Source organism: Zosterops lateralis (genome assembly GCF_965231275.1).
Source record: "Zosterops lateralis genome assembly, chromosome: 2".
Lineage (NCBI taxonomy): Eukaryota > Metazoa > Chordata > Aves > Passeriformes > Zosteropidae > Zosterops > Zosterops lateralis.
Genome location: NC_139763.1, coordinates 14,159,801 through 14,180,087, shown reverse-complemented (window position 1 = coordinate 14,180,087; position 20,287 = coordinate 14,159,801). Strand labels below are relative to the sequence as shown.

The following is a 20,287-nucleotide window of genomic DNA, read 5'->3' as shown; positions in this document are numbered from 1 at the left end:
TGTTGAAAAAAAGGAGGATCATCACATGTAGATCACATGCATTATTCTTGCAGCAATGTCCAGCTTCTTTCTACTGTTTTTCCTAGAAGCGATTTTAGAGCAAAAAGGTTTACTCAGGTATGGTATTTACAGAAAACCCACAGTAAGCCCAACTCTTCTGGGAACAACAGCTCTATTTTCTCGTTGCAAATAAAGAATATATCATACAAAAACATCTGCTCATATGGTATTTGTTAGAATAAACCATATACCTTGCCTGACTGAAAAGACTGAACATAAATTACAGAAAATATGCTGGCACAGGGAACCACAGCACAGAAATATGGTAACATATAAAGGTCACAAAACATGAAAAAGAAAGTTAAAATAACAAAGAATCATGGCTGGGCTACTTTAGCCTTAAAAGGAACTTTAAATTCTAAACCAGCAGGACTACTTCAGGTATTGCCAAACTGGAGCTATCCTCTTTGGAATTAAATAAAAATACAAATTATCTTTGTTCCACCTGTATACAGTTCAGGTTTTCTTGGATAATTACGGAAGAAAACGGGATCAACATGCTTACAATGTGAAGCATACCAGTAAAGCCTGCCAGAGATGGGAAATGTTTATCTTTCTCCCTCAACATTCACAACTCTGTTATTAGATCTAGAAACTGGAATGCCAGCCAGAAACTAGAATTAAAATAAGCCTACAACCTCATCACTCAGCTCTTTCACATAGCCTAAATCTCACCTCATGACAACATGCCAAAGGAAACAAGGAGTATCTCTAATTCCAGAGAGAGACCCTCAAGACCAGGGAATCAATCCATTAGTTTACTACTGCTTCTCTTGACACAGGCACACATGTCAAAGCAAAGCCTAAAGCTCTTACCTTAAATGAGAAAGACATCAAGAAGCAAATGCAACTCCCAGTTATTAACACCCCTCTGTGACTGAAGTTCAAGGGGAAGCTTTGACAAGCACAAATTTGAAGATCTGAACATGAAAGTACACAAGCACTAGCAATTCTTACAATACGCAGAAAAAATCCCACAAAACAAGAGTGACCGACTACCTCAAGTCTGGTAAGAAAAGACTGGAGCATTCCTAGACTTGGCTGTTGAGGAAAAACATCCCTGTTTTTAGCCATCCACCTTTCACCTCTGCCATACAGGAGCAGTACCTCTCCTGAGGCTCAAATGATGGTCTTAGATGAATGCTAGGATATGCCTACAGGCAAGCACAGACTGCTCACACTTGCTTGATGCAAATGAAAACAAAGCAAATGTAGGTCATCTGGCCCACTTTCAGTCACACATTACAAAATGTTCCAGAACTATGTGAAAGCCCTGTTCAGCCCCTAGTAAGAAAAACCCTCTGCCTACACTTTCAATTTTACAGTAATTTTCATTACTTGTGTATATAATCAAAAAAGAGAAGCATTAGAATTTAGGTAGTTTGGTACTTAAAACAACTAAGTTGTGAATGTCAGCAGATAAAAGCCCATGGTCTTTTGCAGGAATTTCTATGTGACACTCAAAACATGCAGAAGGAAAGCCCTCAGCTTTCAAAGTAGGCTCTGCCACTACCTGTAAGTAGCAACAAGAAGTTGATCAGCAAACATCAAAGCACCAATTTTCCTGTTAGGTTCAAACGGAGCAGCTCTGGAAGGAATGTGTTCATAATTACCAACACTCAAACAGAACACAAGGATTTCGGCAAAACAGATGGAAATGTACAGCAATTGTCACGAAGCCTGAAGTAAAACAAATGTGCATTCCTAAAGAGTACATCACCAACTCTGAATTGATAAAAATATACAAATGCTTCAAAGCATTTCTGAAGTTTCTGTTTAAACTGTTCTTTATCTTATTGAAGGGTCTGAAAGGCATTTTAAGTTGGACTTCCTTATCAACCCCAGTCATACTGTCAAAAAAGGAATTTAATCCAAGTGCTAAAGCTCTGCTCATGGGTGATTTTTTTTACATTCTCTACATTCTTTCCAATTCTTTCTTTAATTTTCTGGAGAAAACTTTCTTAAAGAGGTTATGCTGGGACACAGCCTAATGTAAGAGTTTCCACAAGATCTCCAGAGATGGAGAATGGGAACTGTCTCAACATAGGAACTAACAGTGGTTCATAGTCAGACTTTTAGCTACACAGACTGAGAACAGCATAAACTAAATCAAATGTGTTATTCCATAATAAAAGATGCAAAAATAATTTAAACATCCACCCCTCTACTCACCCGCAAGGGCATCCCTCCAGTCACAGTAAATTCGACCTTTAATGCATTTTCTCTTCTTCATTTTAAATCAGTGAAACACTCCATTAAAAGTGCTGGATTTCCAAATTAATGCAGTGATTAATCATTGCCTATTTTGCTGCTGTACTGAATGCATGCTTTTCTAGTTGTAGCAGCTATAGGAAGTCTCTGAATCTTCCATTTATATTATATGAAGAAGTAAAACAAAAAATTAAGCCATTAATTTCTAATTTGAAAAGTTATCCCCAGAAAAGACCAGCTGTGTCCCACATTATGTCCATCAACTTTCCCCCTCCCCAAAAACAGTTATGCTAATGAATAGGCTGCAGGAAGAGCAATAAAATGCAAGGTTAACTTTCTGTAACACATTTGATTTCACTATATAGCTTTTTTTAAAAAAGTTTCCTCATACAATCATTTACAGCTACTGCTCTGTTTGTATTCTTGTTACTTAGGTTTATAAGAAAAAACTTTCAAAAACCAGAAAGACTTTTTTTTTTACCTGTCCAAACTAAACAGCTACTATCTGTGCACCTGGTAACTAAATTTTAGTATGCTATTATATGGAGTGGATACTAACTTACTTCCTTCTGTAGAACCAGTTAAAACTCCCAAAGACAGACAAAAACAAAAGCACAGAAAAAACTCAATGGCTCATAATGGCACTTTATCATCTCTAGTCATGTAAACAGAGAACTGTTTTAAAGATTCTAATTTATTGTGCTTAAGTTTTTTAAGCCTGACAATTCTGAATGTGGAATGCAACTCCAACTCAGCTACCAGGAGAACAGAAGCAACACTCCACCTTTCCAATGAACAGTGATGGCATCTCTATCAAAAAACTTCCTAGGACCAAATTCTTACTCAAAAAAACCCCCACCAAACTTATTTTACTAGAGATTAACCTGAAACAAAACTAAAGATGCATCAACTCCACTAACAAGGATCCTTATTATTTTCACATCTACTTATCTCTGGCCATATTCTAATCACAATTATAAGCTGGTATGAGAACTGCTCAGTACCAGTGAAGGGCTATTCTGCAAGATTAAAAATCACTTAAGTGTTTTCAGCCTAACCACAGAAAGGCATAGCCTCTATGCAGCAAGGACAATGCCCTCAAATTGATTACCCAGCTGATCCTTTTTAGAAATTGGAAAGAGAAATTGTCAAAGTCAAGTTGGAGTCTAACACAATCTAATCTCTCAAATCAGAGTGGAGTCAACAATCTATATGCCACAATTAAGAAGCTCAGCATGTAATAAATCCTGTTACCAAATCTATTCAAATCAACAGTAATCTTAACACCCAAAAATATTAAGCACAGCACCTATTTACAATAAGAGGGGCCCCTAACTTTACCCACACTTCTTATTCTATGCTTCAGCAAACAAAATTGTGTAAGTAGAGACATATGTACTATTAGACATGGAGGTAAATGGGGAAAAAAAAATTTCAACACATTTATGAAAAGTCACAGCAACAGAAAATTACAATGACATCTTCTCAAAAATTACTATTTTCTAGGAACAGAACAGCAGATTTTCAAAGATAATGTGCTATTCATCCTACCTGTACAGCAGAAGCTGATGAACCTAGTGATTAGTAAATTTTTGATTTAAACTAGCAATTAATAAATCAGCATGGGTTAGTCATGACAAACCTTACAGTCTGGACATAAAAAACCCTGGGTTTTAAGGACAGAGATTTTGAAACAACATATCAATCTGAGTAGTACACAAAAACTAAATGGAGGTTAAACAGTATATTTCAGGGAAATCATGACATAGTTGCCTCCAGTAACACAGAGATTAACTCAGTGATCCAGGTGGAAGGCACTCCAGCTTCTATCTCCAAACTTCCTCAAGACTTACAGAGCCATGGATATGTTTCATAAAAAAAGAAAGCACAACATGGATGGTGAAACTTGTGCTTTTCCCCAAACAATTTGCCTTCACTTTCTAACTACTCCCTAAATCCTTACTCAATTTATCTTTGCATTTTCTCCCATACATCTGCATGTACTTTAAGGGCTGAGGAACAAAAGGAGTACCTACTCATAGTTCAGAAGCCATTCTTCCAGGACAGTCTGCAGTAAGCAAAGATGCTTTTCCTTCACTTGTGCACTCTGAATACACATCAACCTCCAGGTACTAATCTGCACTCACTGATTTAATTTTTTAATTGTACATCTGTCCAAAAGAATGGTGTAAGGAACAAAATGGCTTCAGAGGATAAAAGTATCCTTACCATGACTTGCATAGTTAAATTATGTAAGTTATTTATATCCTACAGTGACAGCATCAGAGAAATGTGTATTATAAAGATTACACAAAAGTACATGACAAGCTGGCCAGCTTAGAGCAAATACAGAGTTTGGTGAACTGGAAGAGTCAAGCTCAGACTGTATTTGGTACACTCATGCATTCAGTATATGCTGGCTTCAGGAAAAGGGTGAATTCTGTTTGTGGATCTCTGAAAAAGGGAGTTTTATCACTATTTCCCTATTCTACACAAAGAAGAAAGAGGCTCTCCCAGAGTTACTGCCAGAACAGTGAACAGACATGCTCTTCTATTAAAAAAATAAAGTGTTCTATATTCTGATGTTGGCTCCAACTGCCGTTGTCCTTTGTCACTTGTCCTGCTGGATAACTTAATACTCTCTAGACAGGGTAGAACACAAATGCATTCCTAGCTGCAGCAACAAACGACATAATTAGCTCTGCTCCCCTCTGCTGAGCTGTCTCACTCCATAATCTGCACTCGCTTTTCTCTGCTCCCACATACAATTAACAGAAAGGGTATTACCAGATAAAGCTTTTACATGCAGGTATATCACCTGGCATGCTAAAAACAACTTCTCTCCTCAAGTTGTTCCTACGGGGCCATTTGGCAGCTGTCAGGGTAAAACACGAGAAGCACTGTATGCAGGATTTACACCAAGGATATCAAGACCAGCTCCAGAAGTTATACCCAAATATAATGCTGAAGACAAACATACTCTTCCACTTTTAGAAGTGCACTTACAGAAATTTAACTGAAGACAGCTCGATGCTTGAGCTTGCATCCCCAAAACTCAATACAGCTGAAGGAGACTCACACAAATCCTACCTTATTAGATTAACCTCAAAAAAAAAAAAAAAAAAAAAAAAAAAAAAAAAAAAAAAAAAAAAAGTTGTGAATTCTGTAGGCTTTATTACTGAAGGGTTTAAATGATGTAATAATATGGTAGAAGTGTTCTTTAAAACAAGACACTGCACAGTGTCCTGCAGAGTTCAGCCCTTACTAGTTAAAAATGTTTTAACCCAATATAAACATTACATTAGTGTTCTAAAATATGTTTAAGTATTTATTTTGTTTATGCCTATAGTCCAATATAGCATCATAAATATATTTTATGTATTATTACTTCCTATACTCAGTTCATACACACAGACAAAAAATCCAAAATACAAAAAATTTACTAGTCTGAAGTAATTAATAGCTCTTATAATCTGAAATACAAGTATAAGAATTGCTTGGATTATCCAGTGGCCCTTAAAACCTCCAAAACCAATACAACCTTGTCTGTATATTCACTAGATAAAATATATGAGAGATTAATTTGTAAGAAGCACAAAAAGGGTCTGAACCCCTATCAATTTGCTGAGAGAAAAATACAGGTGAAGTTGTATCTTATAACACAAAATTAACACTGTTAAAACATCACAAATCAAATAATTCCTAACCTGAATACTGTTGCTGGCCTGTAAGAGAACTGCTTACAAAGTATTGTAACCCTCTACTGTTAACAAATATTCAGAGATTCTCAAGAACTAGAAAACAATATTTTGTCTGTTCTTCAACAGAAGAGTAGAAAAGGCAAGCTCTCTTTTAACTCTTTACTACATCCAATGAAAGCTGAACTATAAGATCCCCTGTTACAGAGTTCTCTGATATTCAAAGTAAATCATTACATTTGATACTATCAATAACTTTTTGATTGTATTATGTCTTGTGCATAACCAAGTGTATGTGTAACTTTGCAGGATCAGGGCTTACTTCTAAGTGCTGTGTAATAGCACAAGCACTGAAGATACAACAACAACAACACTGCAAATTTAAGAGCAGATGCTACTTTTCATTTGTAAATAACCCTCCCCTGTACTTAAGCCACATAAGATCTACAGATGCTATTTTTGATTATATTGATAACAATCATCATAAGATACCCCCTACATATTATGTGCAGCTCTAAAGCCTCTGGAAAGCAAGAAGCAACTTGCAGGAAACAGTTAAGAACGTTTGAAATCAAACTAGATACAAGTGACCTTATTTCAAAAGGTCTTTCCCATACAAAGTCACGTATAAACATGTACTGCAAACATACCTGATCTCCAGCCACTGTAGGTATTATTGTCTAATAACCAAAGACAACACTTCTAGATGTTTGCCTTCTATGCTTTTCTTTATTAGAAAGATGAATGCTATCATTTTGTTCCTTCTCACAGCTTCCAGAATCTTACCCATGTAATGGCATGCTGCCCTAGCTAAATGATGGATCCTGCCTATTGCTTTTCAAATGCACCAACCTTCTCAAAAACACTGGATGGTGTCATCAAACAAAACCTGATGTTCTGAATGATGGTGTCCGTATGTCTCCAGCGTCTTCTATCATGGCGCAGCCAGGCCTGAACAGCTTCATACAGCTCTATCTCTGGAAACCTGCTCAGGTGATCATTATCCAAGTATGACATGAGCTTCTCAAAGCTCAGGTATGAAAGGAAGTCAGGTCTGGACATGAGTGGCACAAAATTCTCTAGCAGAAAGGAATCCAATTTTTCCCTGACTCCTTCGATGTTTACACCAAAATCATCCAGAAGTCTCATAATTTCTGCACAGTTTTCTAAGCAGATTTTAGCTAAGAGAAAAGAGCAGCAAAACTTTACCACCTCTATAAGCTGGACATACATAGCAGCCTGAAGGATTTCATGAACAGTGTTCATACTCAGTTCAATAGTTCCATAGTACATGAATTGGAGGACATGGCTGAAGCCTGTAGCTGTCAGACCTTTCAAATGGATTTTGTCCTGATCTCGTTCTCGCATGTCAGCTGTGAACATAATCCTGAAGTAATCACTCTGGGTGGCAAGCAGAGCTTTATGGGCCTGAAATTGGTGGTCTTCAATGACAAGTGTGACATCAAGAAGCAATCCCTCCTCATACAGTGCTCTGAATCCTGCAGAGACACTGGTGTCATGGATGGAGGAGCTAAACCCTTCCACGTCCCCTGCCATGAATCACCTGGGGGGAAGAAAAAAAATAATAAAAATAAAAATAAATCATAATTTCTGATAACATATTACAAGCCCTAACTGATCAGATAAATCCTAACTGAGACTGCTTTGATTAGGACTTAAAAGTCTTCACCATTCTTTCTGTTTTCTCTCCAGCTGAAAAATCAACTCAGGAATTAACTTAAAACACAAACTTTAAATACTTCTCCCCAAACCAAATATTATCATTTTAAAGACAGGGTAATGAACAAAAATAACTGTGCAATACTGCCAAAATGATTTCTTACTCCAAGTTAATTCACGGTCATATAATGAACTAAAAACATTGTCATTTTTTTTTCTCTCCCTCAGTCAATCTTCCTAAAGAATTTATCCCAAGGGAGCAATAAAACACCCACTCTTGAATATCAAAGGTCTCAAAAAGGAAATCAAATTTCCTTAACTTCAGAAACAAGCTTCAGTAGATCTGTACATGGTATGACCTAAAAAAAAAAATTATTATGTTTTAAAAATCTATGTCAATTTACTCAAAAGTTATTTGTAGGAAAATCAACATTTTCACAGACACTATTTGAAATCATGTGCTTCACTTCTATAAAAACACAGTCCCATCATGTTCCCCACATTTCTTACTGTAGTGATTAACATTAAGTTACAAGACCTATAAAGTGCAGAACACTAAGGCAACAAGAAACATTCACAAGAATAGGTCACACAAAATAATATTCTGTATAGTGGGCTTAGTGAAGCTTAATTGCTCATTAAGCATTTGCAGATACAGTGTTGCTTACAAGCAAGCTATAATTAAACTGCAAATAAACCAAAAAAATCTAAGAGTAGCAGGATCCTACCCTGTTAAAGTCAATTCAATAGCAAAAATAACCTATTCAAAATCCAGAAATTTCTCAAAATGTTGCTCAGCTTCCTTGGGTTTAGGTAGGGTGAAGTTGCACAACACATCTTGAACCAATTAACAATTCATCAAAGGACCACAGCACACTGCATTCTCCTTCTCTGTCACATTCCAGGACCTGAGCTCCTGCTGCCTCCTTTGAGCCATTTCTGGGGTTCATTTGGCTTCTCCAGAAAGTCAATTCAACTCACAAACATGACTAAAAAACAAACGAAAAGCAGGGAGGGACGGACGTGAAAAAGACACATGACACAAACGTAACCACCCCCACTCCCCAGCACACACAAAACCTCAAAACTGGAAATCTTTTTGCTTCCCAGTGAGTTGACTTCTGACTTGACACTGTGGGGTTTGGCACAAGAACCAACCTGATGCAGAGGGCAGGAACATACTTGTGCAGCAAAGGAGAGAAAGAGCAACAACTTCCCTATTTGGCATTCATTTACTATTAGAATTGGTTCAGCTACTTTTGTTCCACTTCACCCCCCTTAAATTGCACTTCAACTTTCCCTCAGATATTTGTTGCATTTAACTCTGAATTTTCTATAACAAATAAAGCTAATAATGTCTTGGTACTCGTAATCCACATGAAAAGCTAAATAAATAATACCAACACATTAGAAAAACCTGCAGATTCTCAAGGTCATAAAACCTCAGACAAGCATTTGGACCCAGAAGTGACTCTAGGCTGGCCTGTGTTTCACAGCCTCAGAGAGCAGTTACCACTTACCCCCACTTCCTCAAGCACCACATTCTGGCTGCTGCCATTGTAACAGGAATGCATTTTATTAGACTTGTCAATGGTTAAGCATCTCCTCTCCTTCACTCCTCAGCACACATCCTGGAAAACCAAACTGGAGATACCCTTTGTCTGTGCAAAACTAAACTGGTGAGTGGGTGTTTGTAGCCACACCTCGTGGAATTAAGCACCACTCCCACACTGTTGAAGGCTGATGATGGGTTCAGTGCACAATAAAGTCAGTGCTGGGAGTGTTCATTACAATTGAGCCCTTCTCACAGAACTCAAATTCCTGAAAGTAAGAGCAGGAGCAAAAGAACAAAGATGACAATCCAATCACTTTCTCACCAGTATCCATGATAGCACTTTCCCTTCAATGTCACTGAAGACAAAGAGAAACATGCTAACTGCTCTGAAACCTCATATTGTGAGTCTCTCATTCCTCAACATCAAATGCCTACCAGAAAGAAAAATTACCATCAGATATTTTTCTTAGTTGTTGCCAATTCTTACACAAAACCAGATGAGGAAAGAACCACTTCACTAATTCTTACCACCTCAAAAAGAAGCAACCAACTGAAGAGGAAACATAAAGCCTGACTTCACAGGATTTTGCTTTCTAACTGGATTTCTAATATCAAATAAAAAGGTAAGCACTAATATCAGCTTACTTCATTCTTTCATCAGAGCACTTGTAACTCCTCTCCTCCCATCTCTAGTTCTCTGATGTTTAATAACAGCTGAGCTCATGCCTCAGTCCTTCCTGTTCAAGAGATTTAATGATCACTTGCCTTTAAATGGGCCACTCATTTTCATAAAACATACAGTGACTTGAAACAACTCTCACTGTCTGAAATCAGCCAAGAGGTTCGGTGGTTACAAGGACTGTGTAAAAGTTACAGTGTTTAAGAGACCAACTAAGACTTGGCTCAGTGTCAGTTTCATGATGAGGGTTAAAAATGGGAAAGGACAGTTGGAATTTGCAAATGTGAGAATGAGAACAGAATAACACAACAGTGTATCGGGGAGGAAAAGTAAAAAATGAAAGCAACATTCCCCAAGTGACAGAAGCAATATATATTTATCTGGAAATAATGGGATCTCCCATTGCACAGGTAATCCCACTGAAGGAATTTCTTCAAAAAGAATGTGCATTAGTGTGTACCTGAACAGCACTGAAAAGGCACAGCAGCAAGCTCCAAACACACAGCAGGATCTTTCCCCTTACCTTGAGAAAGGTAATTACATTATGGGTACTCCACAAATAAGAGGAGATAAATTAACTTGTACACTGGATGGCCCTCAAAGAAAGACCTTTCAGTACCCTCAAAAAGCAAAAAGGAAAACCTGAAAGTAAAGTTAAGCAGAGACACGGTAGATGCATCTCCAGTGTTGCTTTGAAGAATCAAAACATGTAACTAATACTCAATACAAACAAACAAAATGCCCAAACCCAAAACAAACAACCCCCCAAACAAACAAAAACTATGAACAAAACAACACAAAAACAAACAAACAAACAAAAACCAAACAAACAAAACCCCAAATCCAACTAAACCAGCACCAGAGTCGTGGGCAACTGGCTCTAGGTGGCCCTGCAGGTGGCCCAGATGACCCCCAGAGGTCCTTTACAACCTCAACCAATCCGTGAATCTGTGAAAGTGTTGCTTTTGCACAGATACTGCAACGATGGGGGAATTTTTTTGCCACCTTCTTTTAAATTCTGATTAAATAGAAATAAGACAAATATACACACACACACACAAAAATCATGTATGCTATTATCCTTTGAGTTTTAAATCTAACAAGGCAGCAATTACTGAAATACTGAGAAATAAAACCCACCTGTATTTAGGGAACACCATTTAGGGCTCCAATTTTTACATCTCCCTACAACTGGCTATTCCGTAAAAAGTATTTAAAACACTAAGTCAGCCACAATCTCCATAATAGCAACAAAGAGGTCAACACTTGGAAATTATTATTTCTGAATGTTTTAAAAACATGGGTGTTTAAATCACTTAATCCTTCTTTTCGCATTCCTGCTGATATTACTTTTAGTAAATCTACAGTTTTCAACATCAACATATTTTTCCTCCTAAACAGCAGCAACCATTTAATGGATTAGTTAAGTAGATACAAAACCAGTAAGACTTCTCCTTACACCATCTAAAGAAGCTTCAGAGTTATACAAAGGAAAAGAAAAGGCCTACTTGTCTTCTTGCATTAAATAAAAGGAGTAAACATCCTTTTCTTGGCATAAAGCCATATACATAATCAGCAGATAATTTCTTCTTTAAAACAAAAAATGTATTGCCAGTGCAAATACACAAAGGGGTTAAAAGAGTACAAAAACTGGGAAAGTAGATAATTAAATGCATATTATGCTTAACTGGTAAAAATCTTCATTTCTAGAGCTAACATCCTCCGTCAAAAGCAAATAGCAATGTGGTAGTTTAAACATTAAAAAAAGTCATACAAAATACTCTCAAACCAAGTAATTTTTCTAAAGCATAGCTATGCCATTCCTCCCACACACACACTTGCAATCTTTGATGTAATTCTAAGCACTATTCAAATGCTGCAGTTATTTCCCAGAGGACAATACATAACGATTTTTTTTCATATTCTCAATAAAAATGGAAAATTTGGTTGGATTTTCTTCACGCATGCAAATCACAGCAGCACACTTAATCCAAAAGAAGACATGGGGCCTGCAGTGGTCTATAGGAAAACTGGAACAAAAAAATATCCAATGTATAAACAATGAAGGGGAGGTGGGGGGCAATGTACATTGACATTTGTTATTGTTCTGCACATATTAGAGCAGATCAGGGTAATGCAGCACAGGAAATAAGACTCTGCTGAAAAGCCAAACGAGAAATACATTTAACCTTATTAGCTGTTCCTTACATTCTTTCCTCTTTTAGCACATAATGCATTGGATTCTACAGTGCTGTGACTGTAAAATCACTTACTTGGAACACTGATTTCTCATCTTTATTCTGCAGCTGTAATAAAAGTCTGAAAACACTACTCCAGGCTGCTTTTTTCCTGCTAAACAAGGAGAACCTTCTTTCCTCAGGGTGTCTGAGGCTCTTAGTCACAAGCAGAAGAAATGGAGTCTAAATGCACTGGCTATTGAGAAGTTATAGAATACTGGCTTTTGACTCATGCCCTCCTGGATTTAAAATCTCTCCAAAAGCAGTACAACTGAAAAAGAACCCTTGGAATACGTGCCTTTATGTAACATGTAAGCTTATATGCAATTTCTAGGGACAGAAATTTATTGTTCTAGGAAAGTATTGACAATACCAAGTCTAGCACACCAGCTCAAAGGAAAATTTCTGCTTTGTTTCACTGTTGTTCCTTAGTAACTAATTTGGGATGCTGAGACAGAACCAACAAGATTTGGTTTGTTTACTGATTATGGAGTAGTTGCTCATTTTACCTATTGCATAGATATTCTAAGAAACCACCTTTGTGGACAAGCTGAAGAACAAATTTTCACATAATAAAACACTATTATCTGTGAGTTACACCATAAAGATATTTCACCAGACACAGAACCATGCTCCAGTTACACAAAGTACTAAAATAGAGCTTAAAATGCCATAATCTCTTCCATCCACCAAATGCATGCATTTAAATGCAAATGTTAAAGCCATTATGCATGCTTTATTTGGTGAGGTGCACAACAAAAGCTGCCTAGAGCAGAATTCTTTGACCCTACCTTTGTTAACATGCTTTTCTGCTGGAAGAAGACATTTCTCCATTGTCAAATGTTACACACACATATGAAAATATAATACAACAAGTATTTGCACACACCAGCAAACATTCACACCTGCACACATGGCTGAAGGCTGGACCTTTGAATGCAGTGTACTGTATTGAGTAAGAATGCAATTATACACAATACAGATAATTTATCCCCCAAATTAAACCTTTGTTTACACAATTTAAAACTAAAACCATTCAATTTTGTCCACCGTTTTTTCATCATAATCCCCCACTAACAGCAACAGGAGTGATGTCATGGGGGATAGATCCATAACAATGGCTACCAAAACTTTCCATTGCTACAACAATTGCAAACATAGGGAACAAAGAAATACATCCAGATTCCATGGCTTTTATCTAAAAATCTTTGTAGCTAGTACTAAATTTGGGAAACAATTTATCTTAAACACAGTGGTATGTTCATGTTTAAGACTTCACCCAATCCATCTTGAGAATTCCAAAGGCACTGGATTACTCGAGAAGGGAGAGGTGAGGAGCTAACCAATCACCGCCAGCCAGAGGAACCAGGCTGCCACAACTCCAGAGGTTAAAACTTGGCCACTCCTGAAAGCTGCTCACACTCCATGTCTTAGGGGCACAGAGCTGACCAGGACAGCTCCTCTGACCATCTCTGCCACGTTGCTCTCTTGGAGCAATCTGGATCAGCTCATAGCAACAGGGGCACTTTGTATCACAATGGTCACTATGGCTGTGTGAGAATCATTGGAACCAGCGACAAGCAAACCGACCAAAACTCAGCCTGGACTGTGCCTCGGCTCAGGACGGTTATTCCTCACCCTAAGTGTGCCAGAGCCTGTAACTGCACTTCACACACACTGAAACAGCTTCAACCATCTGTCTGAAGGGTCACTGCATCACAACACCTGTACAGAAAAACCTGCTCTCAAACACAGAGCGACAGCTCAACGCTCCTCCATTTGCATTTACTGATACCAGAACAGGGGCCCTGTATAAAACAGTTCATACATCCACAAAAATGAGAATTGTCTTTAACTGGACAATTGCCTTTAACTGTCTTTAAGTTAAAGACTGGACTGTCTTTAACTTAAATACTTGTATTACTAATACTAAAAACTATTGATGATGATACTGTTGAAAACTACAGATTTGCTACTGCTCTCAAAGTGCACAGGACTGCTCTATCCCGAAAAATATCAGTCCTTATATATATATATATATATATATTTGTGTCTTATAGAATGATTAATTTTTTCAAATGTAAGCAAAAAGTATGAAAGAAGCATAATTTTCTCACTATGAAGATTTTTATTAAGAAAATTATAGTGGATTTTATACATAAAAGTAGTAAGCTAAGTATCTGTTAGTGACAAAAATATCCTATCTTCTTTTGACTTACCACATTTTTTTAGCATAAGATGGAAATGAGCTACAAGTAGTATTTAAAGTATATCAGTAAAAAAAAAATTTAAATCTGTATTAGGATTGCTAAACTACCCCTTCCATTCGTCTTGTTATCTGTATCTTTATTGCTAACTTAGTAAATACTCCTACAGCATCTTCTGAGAAAATGACATTTATTGTGCCTTTTGTTCAAGACACACAGGTTTTGACCTAACTGCCAAATGTCAAACTCATTTGCAGAAACACAGAAACCTCAAACGTATTTAATTTCTACATATATCCCCCAAACTGGCAGCTAGATGAATGAAAAAGGTCTGATGCCTCCAGTGTGAGCTCAATGGTTATCCAATGGTTATCTGCTGTGCTCTGCCTGCTGAAAGGCAAATCAACACGTGTAGATCCAAACCAGCCACAGGGTATAATTAAGGAAAGTGAAAGGAGATGAGTGTCAGTAGGAAAGTTTATGGGACATGTGGTAGAAATTAAACACATTTACTAGGTGATGGAAGGGAAAAGACAGGAAGTATGTTGGTGCATGGTGGTATGCTCAGGGGATCTGAATGTGAACTGGGGCAATGGTGGTGCAAGAGCTGGGTTACTTCTACAGGCAAGTTTATATAACAAGTCCGTAGGAAGCCAGACTTCCTTTTATCTGTCCTTTTATCCAGTAGTAGCTTTATGAATCTCCTATTCCTCTTCTAAAAGGGAGGAAAAAAACCCAAACAATGAAAAGGCAAGAACTTTACATTTTTAAGTGACGTTCCAGTATTCAGCAAATAGATCAAAACTCTAGTAGCAACCCTGGGCAGCTCTACTCGTTCAGATCACGGATACTTTTTCCACGATCATCTAGGACTGGGGGGTGGGTGGCGGGGAATGGCCATTTTCGGGCAGGATCTCAGATGACCTACTTCAGCCTGTCTGCTGGCGCGCTCAGCCCGTGGCTGTGAGCGGGGCGGGCAGGCCGAGCTCCCCGGCAGCGGGGCGGGCAGGCCCGGGGTCCGCGACGTGCGGCCGCAGGAACCCGCAGGGCCCGGCGGGGCTGCGGCCGCCCCGGAGCCGCCGGGCGTTCGCTGCTCCCGGCCGTGCCCGATCCCCGCTCCGGCCCGATCCCCGCTCCGGCCCGCCTGCTCCCCGCCTGCCGCCCGGGGCACCCGGCCCGCCGCCCCCAGCCCGCCGAGGGAGGAGGGTCCCTGAGGGCCGGGACGGCGCCCGGGCCGCCCTCGGTGTGGCGGGAGGGCCCGGGGGATCCTTCACCCACCTCTCGGCAGCGGCGGCGCTGAGGACGCGGCTCCTCCCGCTGGAGCGGCGGAGAGGGGCCCTGGCTCCGTGTACCATACAGCCGGGGGCGGCGGAGGGAGGCGCCGGGGGGCTGCGGAGAGGGGCAATGGCTGAGGCGAAGCCGGGAGGAGGAGAAGGAGGCGGAGGAAGAAGGGGGGATCCTGGGCTCCCTCCTCCCCGCCGTCCGCGCTCGGGGGAGAGGCGGGAGCCGCCCCCGCCGCGCCGCCCGGGCACCGGCGCTCCCGGCCCGGCCCGGCCTGGCCCCCGGGGTCCCGCCGCCCTCACGCTTGTTTACCTTCCGCGCTGCCCCGCGCGGCCGCGGGCGCCATGTTCCCCCGGCAGCGCCGCCCGCCCGTCACTTCCGCCGCACCTGCGGCCGCGGGCGGGCCCGGGGCGAGGAGCGGCCGCGGCACCGGCACCGGCACCGCCCCGGGCCGGCCCCGCCCGGAGCCCGGCCCGCCCCGAGCAGCGCGGCCGGAGACAGCGACACCGAGAGCATCGTCTGCGTCCGGCCCGCGCGGGCACGCGTCCACTGTCGGGGGTCGGCGTTGCGCTGCTCTCTCCCACCCCGCTGCCTCCAGGCTGCGACTAATTTCTCCGAGGCTACGGCAGCTCCCTGTTTCCCCTGGCAGCTGCCCGGTGTAGCACCGCATCCCGCCCCGGGCTACGGCAACCCGTGCCCGGTGCCGGCTGCGCTCCTCCCTGGACACCGGCCAGGCGCGGGTGCTGGGGGCTGATCCCGCTCCCCACAGGCTGGTCCCGCTCCCCACGGGCCGATCCCGCTCCCCACGGGACGGTCCCGCTCCCCCGGGCTGATCCCGCTCCCCCGGGCTGATCCCGCTCCCCGTGGGCCGATCCCGCTCCCCGAGGGCCGGTCCCGCTCCCCCGGGCTGATCCCGCTCCCCGCGGGCCGATCCCGCTCCCCGAGGGCCGGTCCCGCTCCCCCGGGCTGATCCTGCTCCCCGCGGGCTCTGTGCCAGGCGGCACGGGAACCACCGGGTGAGCGGAGCCCCAGGGGTCGGGCCGGCAGCCCGTGAGCACGAACAGACCGCACACAGCGAGCACGGGCCTGCGTGGGGCCAGCAGGGCTCTGCCTTAGTACAAACATCACCCTTTGCTTTCGCTATTTTGCCTTTGCCTGGCAAACTCTAATTTTATTGTAAGAGATGAACTGACCTACGTGTACCTTTCGTTTACCACTACCACCCCCAAACCATTTGCTACCGTTCTATGTCACTCACTGCTTTAAATAGCAGGCCGCAGGCTGCTATCCTCTCCCTGTTTACTGCTGTTCCCATCCCCTTCACAGCCTATTTTCAGTCTCTCATTACCACCCGCTCCCCATTCTGGATTTACAAAACAAGTGTACCTTCTCTATAGCTGCCACCCCCAAGATGAATGTCTTTCCCACCTTTCACAGCTTCACACAATGAACCAGCTATTCCATGCGGCGCTTCACAAAGACTTCCCAATGCTATTCCACTCTGTTAAACTGCCCACCTACTGCTCCCTCTGCTACAATCAACCTCCCATTCATCACTCCTTCATCCCAATGGCCAGACCTCTCTCGGCTTTCCGACTCCTTACTATTCCATCTCATTCACTCCTGCGGTAAATTTGCCCCATCTCCCCAGTTCCTGTTTTAAAACCTGTTATTTGTGAGCTTATGGTGAAAAAACTGGCCTTTACAGACCGACCCTGCCAAGACAGCAGGTGTTCCTGCCACCTGTGTCTCAAAGGAGAGACATTCCCTCCCTTTTCCATAAGGTACCTCTCCTGCTGCAGCAAGCATGTCTAATGCTTCAACAAAGAAAAATGAGTATAAACTAATTTCATATTTCATATACAGAAACTAATTTCTCTTTCATACACAGAAATAATACAACCAAGACTTCATGCATCCTTCTGCACCCCTCTGACTTTTGACCTTCATAGGTCAGTAAGGGTGGAAAAAGCTAAGCAAGACTTTTATGTTTTACCTGACTGTCATTTTGCTGTCTGCAGTTCGTGTCAAGCTGAGGCACAAGATGATCTTCAGGTCACTCCTACACACTGTCATAGAAGGACCTCAAACCTAAAGCAAAACAAAACCACAACAGCTTTGACATTTAATACATCTCATCATTTCAAAGCACAAAAAACCCCTCCCATCCCCTTCACCTTCACATTGAAAAATTTGCTTCTACCAAAAAATCAAAATATGTTAATAATGTCACAGCTCTAGTCTCCTAAATAAAATTAAATAATTAAATTTAGGCCTCTGACAATGACCACTGGTATCAAAATTACCTTACTGAATATTAATTCAAACTGAGATTTGGGTTGACCCCTCAGATTTAGGCATCTGCACAAAGTCAGTGGCTAAGTAGTTACCACTGGCATAAATGAGCCAATTGCAATGAATAAAATTCTAGATATAGTTTTTTGAGCTATATTAATACACTAGTTAGGATTTAATTCTAGTGTTTTTAAACTTTATTTATTCATACATACATGTACAATACACATATATTGGCATATGACAGTGTCAACTCCTAGAAATGTTCTTACCTATTTTAGGTGGGGTTGTTCAGCCTGGGGAAGAGAAGGAACTGACAAAACCTTATAGAAGCTTTCAGTGCTTAAAGGGGGCCAAAAAGAAGGCTAGAAAATGGACTTTTCACAAGGGCATGCAGTAACAGATAAGGGGGAATGGCTTTAAACTGAAGGTGCTAGGAAGAAATTCTTTAGTCTGAGGGTGGTAAGGCATTGGCACAGGTTGCTCAGAAAAGCTGTGATGTTCCATCCCTAGAAGTGTTCAAGGCCAGGCTGGATGGGGCTCTGAGCAACCCGGGATACTGAAAGGTGTTTCTGCTCATGGCAGAAGATCTGAACTCAATGATCTTTAATGTCCCTTCCAACCTAAACCATTCTGTGATCCTACAATAATTAGACATTTGCAGACTTTAGACTTTTCTGGATTTTCTTTATACTACAAACATTTTCAAGTAAGTGAATCAAAATAGAAAGAGTACCTTGGAATATGTAAAATATACAATCTCATTGTTAAAATAGAAGCAACAGTCTGTGGGTTTTTTTTATATTCCTGACAGGGTATTTGGCAAGGATTAAGTCCTTTTTAAAGGCTGTTTCAAATGTGACAAAAACTATTTCCATAATTTTACACTGCACTGCATTTATTGCACAATTTAAATAGCTAAGTAACTACAGGTCCAGTATTTTCAGTTCATTTTCATAAAAGAGGGATTATAAATGCATGAACATCGAGGCAACTAAAACTAAGTATTGCATCATATTCCCACTACACCTTGTGCATCTCAGTTGTTTTTCCCAGAAGTGAGAGATTTAATACAAGATTGAAAACACCATGTGGCCTGATAAAAGATTGGATATGAAAATTTATTTTCCAGACCAATGTACAACATGATTGGGTTGCAAGACAATACATTTAGTCATTGGCAACACCATCATAGATCCTGGAGGGTTTCTAACGTGTTTCTGTTCATTTCTTCAGATCAAGAACACTAGCAATGTGTTTGCTCTGGGTACATCCAGCAGAACTCACTGCTAGCTCTGGTATTAGGACAGCATGGAAATAGTAGCATTTGTGGAAGTGGCAGGTTACAACCATTGTTAAACCAGGCATACCAGTTTCACACGGATTCCCATCATCACATTTCAATCACGTGGCTGTCTGCCCCAAACCTGCTTTTTTTGACGGGCAAAGCCAGGCACAGTCTGAGAACAAATGTGTTTTTCAACAGACAAAGCCACTGTTATGGCACAACACACACATATTTGAGGTAACTGGTTACCTGCACTGAAACCTGTTTCCCTGACCACGGAGGAAATACTATCAGCGACATCCTCCACGCCTTTAAGCGGTTCCCATGAAGAGGTCAGTTTGATTTCCCACAAGGAAGGGTTGGGAGTTTGGCCTTTACTCTCTGGTGAACTTCTAAACTGGCTCTCATCACTGGGTTAGGAATTTTAGTCATTTTTTAAAGCATTTATGTCATACCCAACTCTGGAAACAGAAAGCATTTGGTGGGATTTTTACCTGTTTTGCACAAAACATTCAGGTTGTTCGTGTGTTGGGACAGCTCTCACATCCACATGGTCTGCCTAACGATAAGCGCCCAGTCTACAAAAGACAGTAACAAGAAAAAAGGTTGAAATTAGCAATGTTCCCGTGCCGCTGGCCAGCACAGGCTGTAACACGTGTGCGGTGACACGTTATACCACTCAAGCGGACACCGCGGTCCGTGTGCTCATTTCAGTGGACACAGGACACGAGTCCGTGCTTCAGTCCTCCCCCCAGGCGCCTTTCCGATCGCACCCCCTCGGCACCGCAAATAAATCCGCACAGCGAACAACAAACCCTGAGCGCGGCGCGGGCCTCCCGCCTCCGCCGTGTCTGTCACCGGGCCCGGTCCCTCCCGCAGCCGGGGCGCTGTTCCACACCCGCGCGGCCCTGCCGAGCTCCCGCCGCCCTGTGGCGCTTCTCGGGGCTCCCGTCGCGGCGGGCTCCCGGCGCCGGCCGAGCTGCGCGCTCCCGCGGCCGCGCCGTGCCCGCCCCGGGCCCTGCCCGCGCTCCCGCCCCGTGCACGCGCACGCCGCGCGGCCCCGCCGCAGGCCCCGGTTGCATCACCCGGCGTGAGG

The 20,287-nt window shown here is 41.8% G+C and overlaps 1 protein-coding gene across 5 annotated transcripts in view; it reads right to left on the bottom strand.

The window, feature by feature from the left end:
• Positions 1-20,104, bottom strand: part of KLHL15 (kelch like family member 15) — a 28,360-nt gene extending 8,256 nt beyond the window's left edge. The window contains exons 1-5 of one of the 5 annotated variants that reach the window (XM_083884650.1): positions 20,007-20,104; positions 19,686-19,769; positions 17,605-17,699; positions 15,606-15,716; positions 6,822-7,533 (exon numbers count right to left, since the gene is read on the bottom strand). In XM_083884650.1, the coding sequence (XP_083740776.1) occupies positions 6,822-7,526 (705 nt within the window). In that variant the 5' untranslated portion in view covers positions 7,527-7,533; positions 15,606-15,716; positions 17,605-17,699; positions 19,686-19,769; positions 20,007-20,104. Of the gene's footprint in view, positions 1-6,821; positions 7,534-15,605; positions 15,717-15,920; positions 15,980-17,604; positions 17,700-19,685; positions 19,770-19,867; positions 19,975-20,006 lie in introns of those variants that run through there. The other 4 variants (XM_083884648.1, XM_083884649.1, XM_083884651.1 and 1 more) reach the window with 4 other exon arrangements.
• Between the last annotated feature and the right edge of the window lie 183 nt (positions 20,105-20,287).